This window comes from Choloepus didactylus, chromosome 7 (assembly GCF_015220235.1).
Source record: "Choloepus didactylus isolate mChoDid1 chromosome 7, mChoDid1.pri, whole genome shotgun sequence".
NCBI lineage: Eukaryota > Metazoa > Chordata > Mammalia > Pilosa > Megalonychidae > Choloepus > Choloepus didactylus.
This window is the reverse complement of record NC_051313.1, coordinates 63,527,307-63,544,858: the sequence shown is the minus strand read 5'-3', so window position 1 is coordinate 63,544,858 and position 17,552 is coordinate 63,527,307. Positions and strand designations below refer to the sequence as shown.

The 17,552-nt window shown below is 36.1% G+C and overlaps 1 protein-coding gene and 1 non-coding gene across 5 annotated transcripts in view; one reads left to right on the top strand and one right to left on the bottom strand.

The window, feature by feature from the left end:
* RNGTT (RNA guanylyltransferase and 5'-phosphatase) overlaps window positions 1-17,552 on the bottom strand; it is a 407,161-nt gene that overhangs the window by 316,778 nt on the left and 72,831 nt on the right. For all 4 annotated transcript variants that reach the window (XM_037843368.1, XM_037843369.1, XM_037843370.1 and 1 more), the window contains exons 7-8: window positions 6,983-7,092; window positions 5,697-5,798 (exon numbers count right to left, since the gene is read on the bottom strand). In XM_037843368.1, the coding sequence (XP_037699296.1) occupies window positions 5,697-5,798; window positions 6,983-7,092 (212 nt within the window). The remainder of the gene's footprint in view (window positions 1-5,696; window positions 5,799-6,982; window positions 7,093-17,552) is intronic.
* LOC119541072 lies at window positions 8,410-8,513 on the top strand. Its single transcript, XR_005218201.1, has one exon. It is a non-coding gene; the product is annotated as a U6 spliceosomal RNA (small nuclear RNA).

Genomic DNA, 17,552 nt, shown 5'->3' with positions numbered 1-17,552 from the left:
AATGTGAAGCGCATGAATATACGTGTCATGGGTGTCCAAGAAGAAGAGATGGGGAAAGGGACAGAAAGAGAAATAGAGGAAATAATCACTGAAAATTTCCCGTAGCTTAAGAAAGAGATAAAGTTGCAGATCCAAGAAGTGCAGCATACGCCAAACAGAGTAGGTCTGAATAGACCTACTCCAAGACACTTAATAATCAGATTATGAAATGTCAAAGACAAAGACAGAATTCTGAAAACATCAAGAAAGAAGCATTCTGTCGCACACAAAGGAAGCGCGACAGGACTATGCGCAGATTTCCCAATAGAAACTACAGAGGTGAGAGGGCAGTGCATGATATATTTAAGATACTGAAAAACAAAACTGCCAACCAAGAATTCTATATCCAGCAAAACTGTCCTTGAAAACTGAGAGTTTTAAATATTTTCAGACAAACAGACACTGAGAGAGTTTGTGAACAAGAGACCTGCTCTATAAGAAATAGTAAAGGGTGCACTATAGGCATATAGGAAAAGACAGGAGAGAGAGGTCTGGAGAACAGAGCAGAAATGAAGACTGTTGGTGAGAGTAAAATGAGGGAGAAAGAGAGAAAATAATAAAATAAAATTAGAATAGAATAGAATAAGATATGACATGTAAATTCCAAATGTCAAATGGTAGACAGTAGACATTACATTGAGTGAGATTAGCCAGAAACAAAAGGACATGTACTCTATGGACTCACTAATGAAGTAACATTGATGAGTGAAATTTGAGTTAAAATTGAAAACACAGATTATCAGGGGACAGAAAGAGGTTAGAAATTGGGCATTTGATGCCGAAGGAGTAAATAAGGGTAAACAGGATTGATTGTATAGATCCAGAAATGGATAGTGTAATACTGTGTGATGGTAGCACAATATTTTAAGTACTCTGAAAAAAGATGAGTATGAGTATGGCTGAAAGAGTTAAGCTAGGGGCATGTATGACACCAGAAGGAAAGACAAGATAAAGACTGGGAATGTTTAACTTCGTGAAAACTTGAGTGTTCAATGATAGTAATTAAATGTACAAATATAAGAATGTTTTTAAAAGACGGAGAACAAATGAATGTCAACATTGCAGGAAGTGAAAATCGGATCGTATAAGGGAAAAAAAATTCAATGCAAACTAGAGTCTATACTTAATGGTACTTACTGCCATTAATTGTAACAAAGGAAATATACCAAAGCTAAACGTCTGTAAGAGGGGGTTATACAGGAGAGATATGGGATTCTTAGTGATGGTGGTGGTGGCGTCTGACCTTTACATTGTATTTTACTTTATTTTCCCTCCTCATTTTTATATTTTTATTCTTCATTTTTTCTCCTTTTCCTCTTTCTTTGCAGAAGAAATGGAAATGTCCTCATATAGGTTGTGGTGGTAAATGCATAACTATGTGACTAAACCGGGAATCACTGATTGTTTACTTAGAATGGATTGTATGTGTGAATAAAACTGTTTAAAAAATAAACAGAGGGATACAAGTGCTGGAAAAAATGTGGCAAGAGGGATGTACCTAGTCACTGTCAGTAAGGAAGTAGAACAGTACCAGCCCATCTGGAAGGCACTGCGGTGGTTCCACAGGAAACTAATTATGGGGTTGCCATATGGTCCTGCAACCCCATATTGGGTATATACTTGGAGGAACCATGAGCAGGGACATGAATGGACATTGCACACTGGTGTTTATGGCGCCAGTATTCATGATTCGCACAGATGCAGATGACCTAAGGGTACATCGACCGATAAATGGAATGTTGAACTATTGTGTACACTCAGTGGAATACTGAACAGCAGCAAGAAGGAATTCAGTTGCGAGGTATGCAACTAGGTGAATGGACCTTGAGGACTGTATGTTGAGTGAAATAAGCCAGAATCGAAAAGATAAACATTATAGCATCTCACTAATATGGACTAACTATAATGTGCAAACTCTTGAGAATTGAATCTGAGCACACAGATTATCAGGGGAAGGCTTATAGTAAAGATTCCTAGATTATAAGCTCTTACAGCAGTTACATCTATTCATGACTTGTAATGGTTATTTGTTAATTCTGAGATGATAAGCTGTTTGTGTATAACCTGGTCAATCCCTGAAACTTCAGGTATCTGTGTGACACCTGAGACTCAGAGTCAGAGTTCAGTAGCTACGAATGTCAGCATTACCCTATACAGTAAATGTTAAAGAAGCTGAACACAAGACCAGACTTTATAGATAGAAACAAAATGGATTTGGTTAAGACTAAAGGGAAAAGGATGATAATGATGGTGTTTTAAAACTTCAACTTCTATGTGCGACCAAAGGAAGAGATATTTATTTGGTAGAAAATCTATATTTTCTGTAGCATGCTATATAATTTAACTTGTATGGTCAGTTTATTCAAACACCATAATTATATGGAACCTTGAATAGTGGGTGAGATCTGGTTGGTTGTACAAGTTAGCATGAAGCCCCGATACATCCCAGAGTAAACCGGGCAGAGAATAAAAATGTATTTGCAAAGCACCCTTGAGGGACTGGGGAAAAACTGGAAATATTAAACTTCTCCACCTGGGGAATTCCTGATATTCTCACAAGCACTGGGGACTACCAATGTAGTAGGCCAAGCCCTTGATCTTGGGGCTTGCCCTTATGAAGCCTTTTAACAGCTTTTAACTTAAAGTGTATTTCGTCCAATATTTTAACAGCTACCATTGCTCTCTTTTAGTTACTATTTGCATGGCTGAACTTTTTCTGTCCTTTTACTTTCAATCTATATGTGTATTTGGGTCTAAGAAGAGTCTGTTGCAAACAACATTTAGTTGTATTTTGTTTTGTTTTGTTTTGGTTTGGTTTCTTTAACCTATTCTGCCAATCTGTGTCTTTTGACTGGGGAGTTTAATCCATTAACACTCAGCTAATCATCAAATTTGTTTGGAAGTAAACGGCCCCAGATAGCCAAAACCATCTTGACAAAGAAGAACGAAGTCTTCTAAATATAAGAGCCAGAATTTTAAAACTCCTAGAAAAAAATAGGGGAACATTTTCAGGACCTTGTTTTAGAAAATGGTTTCTTTGACTTTATACCCAAAGCACAAGAAACAAAAGGGAAAAAAAAAAAAAAAACAGATAAATGGGACCACCTCAGATTAAAAACTTGTGCACCAAAGGACTTTGTCAAGAAAGAGAAAAGATAATCTACTCAATGGGAGAAAATATTTAGAAACCACATATCTGATAAGGGTTTAATATCCAGAATATATAAAGAAATTCTACAATTCAACAATAAAAAGACAAACAACCTAATTTAAAAAATGGGCAAAAAACTTGAATAGACATTTCTCTGAAGAAGATTTACAAATGGCCTAAAAGCATATGAAAAGATATTCAACATCATCAGTCATCAGGGAAATGCAATAAAAACCACAATGAGATACCACTAGTATGGCCACTATTAAAAAATCAGAAAATTACAACTGTTGTAGAGGATGTAAATAAATAGGAAACTCAATCTGGTGGCAACGTAAAATGGTGCAGATGCTGTGGAAGACAGTTTGGCAGCTCCTCATAAAGATAAGTATAGAATTACTATATGACCCTGTAATCCCACTTCTAAGTATATAACCCAAAGAATTAAAAGCAGAAACTCAAACAGATAGTTGCACACCAATGCTCACAGCAACATTATTCACAATTGCCAAAAGATAGAAGCAACCCAAGTGTCCATCAACCGATGAATGAATAAACAAAATGTGGTATATACACATAATGGAATTATTATTCAGCCCTAAAAAGGAATGAAGTTCTGATAACTCCATTTACATGGATGAACCTTGAAGACATCATGTTGGGTAAAATAAACAAATGATACACAAAACAACAATTATTGTATGATCTCACTGATATGAAATTATTAGAATTAGAATAAGCAACTCAAAGTCAGCATCATAGAGTGAGGGGGTAGGGAATAGGGAGTTAATGCTTATAATGTACAGAATTTCTCTCTGCAATGGTGGAAAAGTTTTTGTAATGGATGGTGCTGATGGTAACATAATGGTGTGAACGTAATTAACAGCACTGAATTATATATTTTAATGTGGTTAAAAGGGAAAATTTTAGGTTGTACATACGGTACCAGAATAAAAAATTTTTTAAAAATCCAGGCAACTATATAACACAGTGAATCCTAAGTTTACATCATGGATTAGAGTTAATAGTACAATTATAAAACTCTGTGTTCACCAATTGTACAAATGTACCACACCAATGCAAGGTGTTATTAATAGGGTGGTAAATGGGAACCCTGTATTTTATGCATGATTTTTCTGTAAACCCACAACTTCTCTAATTAAAAAAATAATAATGTGAACAAATGAACATATATACATAAAACACACTTGTTATACAACTATTTGGATTTAGTATACCAAGCAGTTAATATTAAAAGCTGTAACTGAAATAAAACCAAAAGAAAAAAGGTCAATACCAAAATGATGGCAGTGGTTATCTCTAGGTGATAAAACTAATGTTTATTTTTATTTTCTTCTTTTATTTTCTGAACTTTGTTGAGTGAACCTGTCTTACCTACAAAATACTAAAAAGAATTAGAAAGCCTAAGTTGAGAGGAAAGACTATTTCCAACATGGAAGACAATTTCTGAAAGGAAAGAATATGTTTTGATATATTCCCATATATTAAAAATCAAATATAATAAATACTTGAATAGACTGGAAAAACATGTTGAAATAATATCACTATGTTCACCTAATATTGAAATCAAGATTGTATCTGCTCCACTTCTGTATCTTTTAAGGTCACCGCAAGTTAAATATAGATGAAGATAGTATGATGCATAGAATATTCTTGCCACTTTGATATTCAGAAATATCTCATACAAATAAAATGCAACCTACATCATCAAAATAACATTTAAAAATTAATATATATTTTTACTATATATTTCCACTTATAATAATTTCAATGTTTTCTTTATTATGAAAAAATTAATAGGGCTTCTATATTAATATCAGTTAAAATAATTATTTCATAATATCATAACTTTTCCTGACTGAATAAAAATACGTGTAGCAAAACTGTAAAAAATACAAATTGCAAAACAGAAAGAAAAAGTAAAATGTTACTCAGGAAGTAAGAAATTTTTATTAATGAGTATTAAAAAACTTAGGAAAATGAAATTTGAAACTAAGCTTTGTTGTAAGGTAACAACAACCTTCAGAGAGTATAAAATTATAAAAAGTATTAGCAAAGGACTAAGAGATAAAGAATAGCTACTCAAAGAAATAAAAAATAGAATGAATCAGGAAGAGATAGCCATTTTTAGATTAAAAACTGACAACACATCTGTTAACTTTAGAATTACACCATTACCATTAAAGACAATACAGTAGGCAGCAGACATATCAAAAACCATAATATTATCAAGAGATATATAGATTAGCTAGATTCATGTCAAACAAACAGTATTATCAAACCAAAACTTTAGCAGAATGAAAGGTAACTGCACTATATAGCTAAGAATATTAGCATAACAAAAAGTACACAATTTTGAAACATGCTTTTTTGCTGTTCAAGTCAGATATTCACATTTCCAAGAGTGCAAACCTTTCTTAACAACAAAGCACTATTCTTCAAGCATCAGACTTATTTGTATAGTTTTTTTAGAAGTCTAACTTACCGAGTACCATCTGCTTTCCAGCTTACTTTATATGGCTTCTGCTCTAAAAGTTTAATATTTTGCTTGTCCATGGAAACAGGCTGTGCTCCAGGGAATCCAGACCTTAAAAAAGAACATTTTATTACTATTATGGCTGGCATCCATACAAAGCAATACTTTTTAAACCAATCTCATATGAGTCACACAATTATAACAATATTCTTCCTATCATGAAATTAGTATCAATTGGAATAATAGTATCAGCTTTCACAGGAATACTAACAAAAGGTTATTATTTTCTTGACATTTTAGAATGCAAGTTTAACAAGGTTCTAAAACTGGCAATGCTATACTATAATTTTGGGATAATTTTAAACTATTAATATACATGATCTAAAGAGTAAAGCAGGTGTGTTTACAAGTCTTTTACTTCAGGAAGAAGTTTAAATCTTGGCTTAATTACCTTACATTATTCCAGACCCCATATTTCTCCATCACAATACTGCCAATTTGGCATAACTCTGCAGGGTTGGCAAATTTATATTCAAAAGATGCCCAGAAGTGACAAAATAGGAGAAACAGGTCAAGATTAAGGTACACTAGCAAGGGTTGACTACAACACTAAAACCATATTATTTCTTTATCATTTTCATCTTTTAGTTAAAATTATTTCTAGACAATTTATCTGATCTGTATGTGCCAGCCACAAGAGTTCTTGTAGAATTAAGTTAGGACTTTTTTTAACAATTAATAATCCTGTTTCATCATATTCAATATTCTGCCATGCACAGCAGTGATCAACAAAAATGCCCAAAGATGAAGAGCTAAAAGAAACAGTAAATGCCCTCCTGAGTCATCTCCCAAGAAATGTCTAATAAATATTTTCAAGTTATGGTAGGAGGGTAGTTAAAGCTAATTCTCCCAATTAAAGCTAATTCTTCTTCTGATTACAGAAAAACTGGAATATGAGCCAAATTAAACTTTCACCTCTTCTCCATTAATAAACAAAGCCAAAACCGAATATTCAGCAGCGGCAATAGAATTAAAGGCACAGAACAAATACTACAAAATGACAAAAGAAATTTTCTATTCCTTTAGGCAGACGTGAGTCATCTAATTCTGACTCAACTGCCTGTTGTGCTTCTTGTCTTGAAAAAAATCTGATAAGCTCTTGCTTAACTTGTTTTTAAGCACTCTCAGTAAACACACAAACTTCAAGGAGCAAAGAAGCTATGCCGATATTTGTATTAATGTTAACTGTTATAAAGAACAAAAAAATTGTTTTTAAAACATTAAAATTTTATTACCCTTCCCAGCCGCAGAATTGATGACACTTCTGCTGTACCTCTCCTAACTTCGGTTGAGTTGTTACTTGAGTTACACCTTTAACAGTTATACCTTCCAAGAAAATAGCACCCTTAAAATAAAAGGAAAATAAAAATATTTTATTAGAGTTCAAATACATTTGCCAAGAAAAGACTGAGAGATAGAACATTTTCACAAATCTGAGTAAGAAATAGAAATGGTCTACTCCGGGAAGCTCTATAAGAGCCCAATGTCTATATCATGCTGTCAAAGCATGCTATGGGCACTAATAATTACCTACCATTTACTGAGAGCCATGTATTTTACCTACATTCTCTCTAATCCTTACAATAACTCAGGAAAGTAGATTGCATTTTATTTGTTTCATGGATGAGTACCTGAGACATAAAGACTTTATATTATTCATTAAAGTTGTAGACACAGAATATAAACCCAGGCCTAAACTAAATTACTTCATTCTCCAATGATTCTTACCTGGGGAGGAGAAACAATGGTATATTATTGGTGGGCATGGATTTTAAGGGAACAAAAAAGCAAAATCTATACCACTGTAAACTAGAGCAAGTGCATACCACTAGGCAAAGTGACTAAGCCACAGTCACTGGATCTATCAATGCAAAAACTATAAATATCATTCATCACTGAATTTTTAATCTAAATTTTTTACTCAACTACATCAAGTGACTTACTTTATTTCATAGCAAGTATATATTTTTAAAAAATCATAAGAAGTGAGCAGGTGGATAATTTATATATCAAACAGAGAACCCTTTGGGAAACATTAAAGACTAAAAAGAATTGTCTAGATTTATGCCACAATTATACCCAGACCCATAAGAAGGCTAGCATCAGTCTCAAGCAAAATCTGTAAAACAACTCTACCTTTTACTGTATAATTAAGGAGAAAAAATATGGTCTACAAGGTGCAATGACCAAACTTCCATCAAAGACTTGAGCTACGTCAGAAACGAGAAAAAAAGGACAAAATACTTAGTCCACTTATGTCCCTGTCAAACCTAGAAGAGTCCTGAACGCTTTCAGCAGATACTTTTCCTATTTTTGCCCCTAATTCTCAATCAATTTTTATAGTTATCTAATCTATCATCTACTTTCTCTTACTTAAATAAGCATAATTTAGGTATTTCGTAATCCAAAGTATCAGAGAGTACCATCCCTCTCCAATTAGACCATAACTTCTCTTTACCAGCCAATGAAATGTCTGTTTGAGAACAATTCTACCATTAAATATATTAACCAAGGAAAGGGAAAAAGCAAATTATTAAAAGAAAGCTCAATAAAGAGGATAACATCAATTTTTAAAATATTTAGAGAATACTCAGATGATTTCAATATCCCTATAAAATTATATATTAGTATATTGTACTTACTAACTAAAAAAAAGAAAGCAGTGCTCACTTGGGCAGAACATATACTACAATTGAAACAACACAGAGAAGATCAGCATGATCCCTGCACAAGGATAACATGATTAGTGAGGCATTCCATATTTTCCAGAACTGCATCCACCACAGAAGCTATGAACAACCAGCAAAAACTGACAGAAACTTTTTTCTCAAAGTCTCAGAAAACAGTTAAAGGACTACAGTAACAGGGTGATGACAAATCAAGAAAAAAGGCTACTTAAAAGCAACAAGACCCTGGGAGTGACATTCATCAAAATGGCAACATAAGACATTCCCTGAAAAAACCTCCCAGAGATGCAGTAAAAAAATGGACAAATTCCACTTGCTTAAACTCTGGAAGACAATAGGGCCTGGAGAAGGTCTCCACAAACACTGAATTGAAAAAAAGAAAAATATCAGGTAGAAAACTTCTGTCTCTGACTGCCTGACCTCTTCCCTCCCCCTCACACAGTCACACACAGCTTGGGAGTTGCTCAGAGGCAGAAGCCTAGATCCCTCCCATCTCCCACCAGGTACTCACAGCAGCAAATTAGAACCCCACAAATATCCAAGCACAGGGACCCAATCCACAGAGACCCAGAGCAGAACTAAGAAGTGCTACATACAAAAGGGCCCCCAGGAGGGAAGAGAGAGAGAGAGAGAGAGAGAGAGAGAGAGAGAGAGAGAGACAGACTGTGATAGAGCTGCAGGAAGAAAATTGAACTGCAATAAGACAGGAGTGTCCCAGGGAAAAAAAAAAAAAACTGTAATGAAAAGGGACGTTGAGTGAGGGAGATAAAATTTGGCACAAAAACAAACAGAATAGATCAAGACTTCCAGAGAAGAAACAGAGGAAAGTAAATTTTCTTGGGATGTGACGCAATTACACAAAAAATGCAATCCTAAAAATTGGACCACATTTCCAGGACCAGAATTAGATGAACAAGAGCTGAAAAATCTGATCAATTAAACAATGGCTATTCTAAAGGTTCAAAATAAGTTAGGCAAATTGTCAAAAAAAAGGAGCATTAACACAAAGGCAATCAACAAAAAAACCATAGACAAGAAGGAGAAACTGACCTTCAGAGTTAACCCATGAAGATGATCAGACACTAGACACGAGCAAAAAGGACAAGCCAGTCTAAGACACAGGAAGATATGGTGTAGTCAAGGGAACAAATTAAAATTTCAGAAGAAATACAGAATTTGGAACAACTCAAAGAAATTCAAACAAATCTAATAAATCAATCGAAGGAGATGAAAGAATCAACAGAAGATAAAGTATATTAAGAAGACAACGTGGAAGCATAAAGAAGAATTTCTAAGTATAAAAAGGAACGTAAAAGAAATTAAGGAGATGAAAGGCACAAAAAAGAAATTCAAACTACACTAGCAGCAATACAACAGCAGATTTGAACGGGCAGAAGTATCAGCAAACTAGAAGACAAGACAACAGAAATCATATACTCAGTAGAAGAAATAAAGAATAGAAAATATTGAGCATTGTCTCAGGGACTTGAGTTACAGCATAAAGCACACAAACATATGTGATAAGGGTATCCCACAAGAAGAAGAGAAGGGAAAAGGGGTAAAAAGAATATTTGAGGAAATAATGTCCGAAAAATTCCCAAGGCTTATAAAAGACATAAATATACATGTCCAAGAAACACAACATATTCCAAACAGAATAAACCCTAATAGACTACTCTGAGATGCATACTCATCAGAATGTCAAATGCCAAAGATAAAAGAGAGAATTCTGAAAGCAGCAAGAGAAAAGTGATTCATCACAATCAAGAGATCTTCAATATGACTAATTGCCATTTCTCATCAGAAACCACGGCGGCAAGAAGACAGTGGTATGATATATTTAAGGCACTGAAAGAAAAAACTGCCAGCAAAAAATTTTTATCTGGGAAAACTGGATTTCAAAAATGAGTTTAGGAAAGAAGATAGCAGTATAGAGAGGAGTAGAAGCCAGTTAGTCCCCTTGGAACAACTAGTAAACAACCAAGAAAAACTAGAATAACTGCTGAGGGAAAACCGTGACTATACACACAACATACACCAACCTGGATTGGGAGGAATGCACAAGATCACAGCATAAAATCTGTAAGTAAAACCTGCAGAACCGAGCCAAGAGCCCCTCCCCCACGGCAGCCCATACTGCAAAGACTCGCTGTGCTAGAGAGCAGCACTCTCTGAACAAGCAAATATAACTCAGCCCAGCTCCAAATGAGGTTTTAATTAACAAATGTTGACTGCTCAATACAAGCTACAAATCCCCAACAAGCAGACAGAGGCTTCTGGCGACGACTGACCTTGGAAAGCTGGAGGACCTCTTGGAGAGGGAGGGGAAGCCCAGAGGACCAGATGCTATCCCTGGCCGATGAGTGAAACTGAGGGTGGCCACAGACTAGCCCTGAAGTGGGGCTTTCTATCCCTTTTTCAGCTCAGTAGAGAAAACCTCAGCCATTTTCAGTTCCCAGCACTCTGACCCACACAAGGCTGGAGACAGCAGAGTCAGAGAGACTACTCGAATGCAAATGATATCTCCCCAGGGGGTGTATACTCTCTAAGAGGAAAGAGATGGTACCAAGCTCTACTATACACCTTCCATTCAGAAATAGACCCCTGAGGCTGGGGAAAACAGCTACGGGCCATACTTCCTTACACCAGTCTGCAGTGACAGCTGACAGGTGCCACCTGCTGGGCAGAAAAGCAGAGTGGTTTGAGGCCTCAAAGTCTGTATCAATCTTCTCAGACATACCCTCAGGGAGACCTGTTACCATTGCCTCTTTCTGAAATCTAAGCCCGTTCTAGTCTGGGAAAACCTGATTGGGGTAACCAAAGAAACCAGATGCCTAGAAAACAGAAAACTACAACCTACACTAAGAAAAATGAAGTTATGGCCCAGTCAAAGGAACAAACTTACACATCAGCTGAGATACAGGAATTGAAACAACTAATGCTAAATCAATTCAAAAAGTTTAGAGAAGCTATGGTAAAAGAGATGACGCATATAATGAAAACACTGGGCGTACTATAAGGTAGAAATCGAAAGTTCAAAAAAACAAATGGCAAACTCTATGGAAATGAAAAGCACAACACAAGAGATGAAAAATAATGGAGATACAACAGCAGATCCCATGAGGCAGAAGAAAACACTCAGGAACTGGAGAACAAGATGCCTGAAAGCCTACACAGTAAAGAACAGATAGAGAAAAGAATGGAAAAATATGAGCAATGTCTCCAGGAACTGAAGGACAACAGGAAATGCAGTATATCGTGTCATTGGTGTCCAAGAAGGAGATGAGAAGGGAAAAGAGGCAGAAGCAATAATAGAGGAAATAATCAATGAAAATTTCCCATCTCTTATGAAAGACATAAAATTATGGATACAAGAAGCACAGTGTACCCCAAACAGAATAGATCTGAATAGGCCTACGCCAAGACACTTAATAATCACATTATCAAACATCAAAGACAAAGAGAGAATCATGAAAGCAGCAAGAGAAAAGGGATCCATCACATACAAAGGAAGCGTGATAAGACTATGTGCAGATTTCTCAATAGAAACCATGGAGGCAAGAAGGAAGTAGGGTGATATATTTAAGATATTGAAAGACAAAAACCACCAACCAAGAATCCTATATCCAGCAAAACTGTCCTTCAAATATGAGGGAGAGCTTAAAATATTCTCTGACAAACAATGACCAAGTTTATGAACAATATTCCTGCTCTACAGGAAACATTAAAGAGAGTACTACAGACAGAAAGGAAAAGACAGGAGTAAGAGGTTTGGAACACAATTTTGGGAGGTAGAAGCACGGCAATGTAAGTACACTGAACAAAGATGACTGTGAGTATGGTTGAAAGAGGAAGCTTAGGAATATGTGGGATACCAGAACGAAAGAGGAAAGATAAAGACTGGGACTGTATAACTCAGTGAAACCTAAGGTGCTCAGCAATTCTGATAAGAGGTACAAATATGTTTTTACACGAGGAAGAACAAATGAATGTCAACATTGCAAGGTGTTAAAAATAGGGTGGGATTGGGGAAAATACAATCAACGTAAACTAGAGACTATAATTAACAGAAACATCGTATTATGCTTCCTTATAACAAAGGCAATATATAAAGTAAATGCATATGGGGAGGGGGGGGGCACATGGGCGGGGTATGGGCCTCTTGGCATTGGTGATGTTGCCTGACTCTTCATTCTACTTTGGTTTAATGCTATCTTTCTTTTTGTTGCTCTCTAAGTGTCATGTTTTGTTTTGTTTTGTTTTGTTTTTTATCTCTTTTTTTCTTTTTCTCGTCTCTCTACCTTCTTTGACTCTTCCTCCTTTGTCGAAGAAATGGAGATGTCCTTATACAGATTATGGCTATGGTGCTGAAAACATAAATAACGTGACTATACAGGGAACCATTGATTATTTACTTAGGACGGAATGTATGGTGTGTGAACAAAACCGTCTTAAAAAAAATGGGTTGATGAAGAAATCTTGAGGGCACTACATTGACTGAAACAAGACAGACACTTAAGGACAAATATTGCAGGGTCTCACTGATATGAGCTAATTATAATATGTAAACTCATAGACATGAAATGTAAGTTATCAGGATATAGAACAAGGCTAAAGAATGGGCAGCAGTTGCTTATTACGAGCAGAATGTTCAACTAGGGTGAACTTAAAAGTTGGAAATGGACAGAGGTGATAGTAGCATGTTGTGAGAATAACTAACAGTGCTGAAAGGTGTATGAAGGTGGTAGAAAGGGGAAGCTCAGACTCTCGTATGTCACCAGAAGGAAACCTGGAGATTAAAAGATGGGAATGTATAAAACAGTGAATCTTTTGGTGGACAATGTCCATGATTAACTATACAAATATTATAAATCTCTTTCTTGAACTAGAACAAATGTATGACGCATAACTAGAAGTTAATAATAGAGGGGCATAGACAATATACCTATTATATATAATAGAAAAACAATATACCTATTGCAAACTATATACCACAGTTACTAGTATTTTAACATTCTTTCATCAACAGTAACAAATGTACTACACCAAAACTATGAATCAATAATGGAGGGGGGATAGTTAGGGGTATGGGAGGATTTGAGTTTCATTTTTTGTGTGTGTCTTTATTTCTTTTCTGGAGTAATGAAAATGTTCTACAAGTTGAAAAAAATTAATTGTGGTGATGGATGCACAGCTGTATGATGGTATCATGGGCAACTGATTGTATACTTGGGATCTTTAGATAATTGTATGGTATGTGAACAATCTCAATAAAAATACATAAAAAAAAATTGCCAGCGAACAATTTTTGAAACTGTCTTTCAAAAATGAAGGATGGATAATAAGATATGGGAAGATATGGCCCAGTCAAAGGAAAAAATTAATACTTCAGAGTTGACACAGAATTTGGAACAACTAATCAAAGATGCTAAAACAAATCTCCTAAATCAATTCAAGTAGATGAAGGAAAATATGGCTAAAGAAATAAAGGATATTAAGAAGACACTGGATGAGCATCAAGATTTGAAAGCATGCAAAAAAATAAATAAATAACAGAACTGACAGCACAAAAGAAGAGATAAAAAATACACTAGATTCAGATGGATCACATAGTGTGTGAGAAAAAAAAAAATGAAGGATGTTCACAATGGATGGAGTGACCTAAAGGTACATCAACAGATGAACAGCATGGCGAACAGTGGTGTACGCATACAATAGAATATTGAGTGGCTGCAAGAAGGAATGAAGTTGTGAGGCATGCAACTAGGTAAATGGATCTTGAGGACAGTGGGTTGAGTGAAATAAGCCAGAAACGAAAAGACAAACATTAAATAATGTCTCACTAATACGGACTAACAAACTGACTACTGAATCTTAGAGCACTGGTTATCAGGGGAAGGCTTTTTGTAAAGATCCCCTAGATTATAAACTCTTACAACAGTCTCCTCTATTCCCAAGTTGTAATGGTTATCTCTAAATTCTGAGATGCTGAGCTCTTTGTATATAACCTGGTCAGTCTCTGGAACTTCGGGTATCTGTGTGACACCTGAGACACTGAGTTAGAATTCAGCAGCTGTAAGGGTCAGTAATATCCCATACAGCAACTGTTAAAAAATCTGAAAAAGAGTTCAGACTTCAATTAGAGATATGAATAAAGCAGATCTGGTTAGGACTAAGGCAAATCAGAGTAAAGGATGATACCGACACAGTGTTTGAAAACTTCAACTTCTGTGCGAGACCAAAGGAAGAGATGTATATTTGGTGCAAAATCTATATTTTCTGCAGCACATTATATAATTTAATTTGTATGGTCAATTTATTCAAACACCATAATTACATGTAACTTTACATAAGGAGTGAGATCTGGTTGGTTTGTACAGGTTAGTGTGAAGCCCCAATACATCCCGAAGTAATTTGGGCAGAGGATAAAAATGTATATGCAAAGATCCCTGAGGGACTGGGGGGGAAATGTGGAAATATTAAACTTCCCAATCTAGGGAATTCTTGATATTCTAGCAAGCACTGGGAACTACCAGTTTAGTAGGCCGAGCCCTCGATCTTGAGGCTTGCCCTTATGAAGTTGTTACTGCAAAGAAGAGGCTAAGCCTACTTATAATTGTGCCTAAGAATCACCCCCAGAGAACCACTTCTCTTGCTCAGATGTAGTCGCTTCTCTTTAAGCCCACTCGACAGGTAAACTCAGTGCCCTCCCCCCTATATGGGACATGACTCCTGGGGATGAGCCTGAAGCCAGCATAGTGGGACTGAGAAAGCCTTCTTGACTAAAAGGGGGAAGAGCAATGAAACAAAATAAACTTTCAGAGTCTAAGAGATTTCAAATAGAGTTGAGAGGTCATTCTGGAGGCTATTCTTAAGCTCCTTTGCAGTATACAAATATACCTTTTTAGATTTTAGTGTATTGGACTAGCTAGAAGGCAATATCTAAACTGCTGAACTGCAACCCAGAAACTTTGATTCTTGAGGTCAATCTTATAACTATATTGCTTACATGGTGTGATTGTGTGATTGTGAAAACCTTATGGCTCACACTCCCTTTATCCAGTGTATGGACAGATGAGTAGAAAAACGGAAACAAAAATTAAATGAATAATAGGGGGATGGGGCATGGGATGTTTGGGGAGGGTTCTTTTTTACTTTTATTTTTATTCTTATTTTTATTTTTTTGTAGTAAAAATGTTCAAAAATTGATTGTGGTGATGAATGCACAATTATATGATGGTTCTGTGAACAACTGATTGTACATTGTGGATGACTGTAGGGTATGTGAATATACCTCAATAAAACGGAATTTAAAAAAAAAAAAAAAAAAAGAATGTTTTGCAGCTATGAAAGTCAGCATTACCCCCACACAGAAACTGTTAAGAAAGCTGAAAAAGAGATCAGACTTCAATAGGATATATGAGTGAAGCAGATCTGATTAGGACTAAAGCAAATCAGACTAAAGGGTAAAGCAAGTATTAACTGTGTTTTAAAACTTCATCTTAAGCTATTTAACGTTCTGGGGATGCCCAGAAATGACTATGGTCTGTTAATTTGTGATGGATGTAGTAGGAACAAGTTCACTGAAATGTTGCTATATTATGTAACTTTCTTGGGGTAAAGTAGGAACATGTTGGAAGTTAAGCAGTTATCTTAGGTTAGTTGTCTTTTTCTTACTCCCTTGTTATGGTCTCTTTGAAATGTTCTTTTATTGTATGTTTGTTTTCTTTTTAACTTTTTTTTTTTCATACAGTTGATTTAAAAAAGAAGGGAAAGTTAAAAAAAAAAAAAAAGAAAAAAGACAAACAAGGAAAAAAAAAAAAAAAAAGATGTAGTGCCCCCTTGAGGAGCCTGTGGAGAGTGCAGGGGTGTTCGCCTACCCCACCTCCGTGGTTGCTGGCATGACCACAGACATGGGGGACTGGTGGTTTGATGGGTTGAGCCCTCTACCATAAGTTTTACCCTTGGGAAGACGGTTGCTGCAAAGGAGAGACTAGGCCTCCCTGTATTTGTGCCTAAGAGTCTCCTCCTGAATGCCTCTTTGTTGCTCAGATGTGGCCCTCTCTCTCTGGCTAAGCCAACTTGAAAGGTGAAATCACTGCCCTCCCCCCTACGTGGGATCAGACACCCAGGGAAGTGAATCTCCCTGGCAACGTGGAATATGACTCCCGGGGAGGAATGTAGACCCGGCATCGTGGGATGGAGAACATCTTCTTGACCAAAAGGGGGATGTGAAAGGAAATGAAATAAGCTTCAGTGGCAGAGAGATTCCAAAACGAGCCGAGAGATCACTCTGGTGGGCACTCTTACGCACACTTTAGACAACCTTTTTTAGGTTCTAAAGAATTGGGGTAGCTGGTGGTGGATACCTGAAACTATTAAACTACAACCCAGAACCCATGAATCTCGAAGACAGTTGTATAAAAATGTAGCTTATGAGGGGTGACAGTGGGATTGGGAATGCCATAAGGACCAAACTCCACTTTGTCGAGTTTATGGATGGATGTGTAGAAAAGTAGGGGAAGCAAACAAACAGACAAAGGTACCCAGTGTTCTTTTTTACTTCAATTGCTCTTTTTCACTCTAATTATTATTCTTGTTATTTTTGTGTGTGTGCTAATGAAGGTGTCAGGGATTGATTTAGGTGATGAATGTACAACTATGTAATGGTACTGTAAACAATCGAAAGTACAATTTGTTTTGTATGACTGCGTGGGATGTGAATATATCTCAATAAAATGATGATTAAAAAAAAAAAAAAAAAAAAAAAACTTCATCTTCTCTGTGAGACCAAAGGAAAACATATTTATTTGCAGCAAAATTTATCTCTGCTGTATCTAATTTAACTTGTATGGTCAGTTTATTCAAACTCCATACTTAATGGAACCTTGAATAGGGCATGAGATCTGGTTGGTTTGTACAGGTTAGCATGAAGCCCCAATACATTGCAGAGTAATTTGGGCAGAGAATAAAAAGTATTTGTAAAGCCCCCTTGAGGAACTGGGCGAAAACGTGGAAATATTAAACTTCCCCACCTGAGGACTTCTTGATAATCTTGCAAGCATTGGGGACTACCAGTTTAGCAGGCCGAGCCCTCGATCTTGGGGCTTGCCCTTAT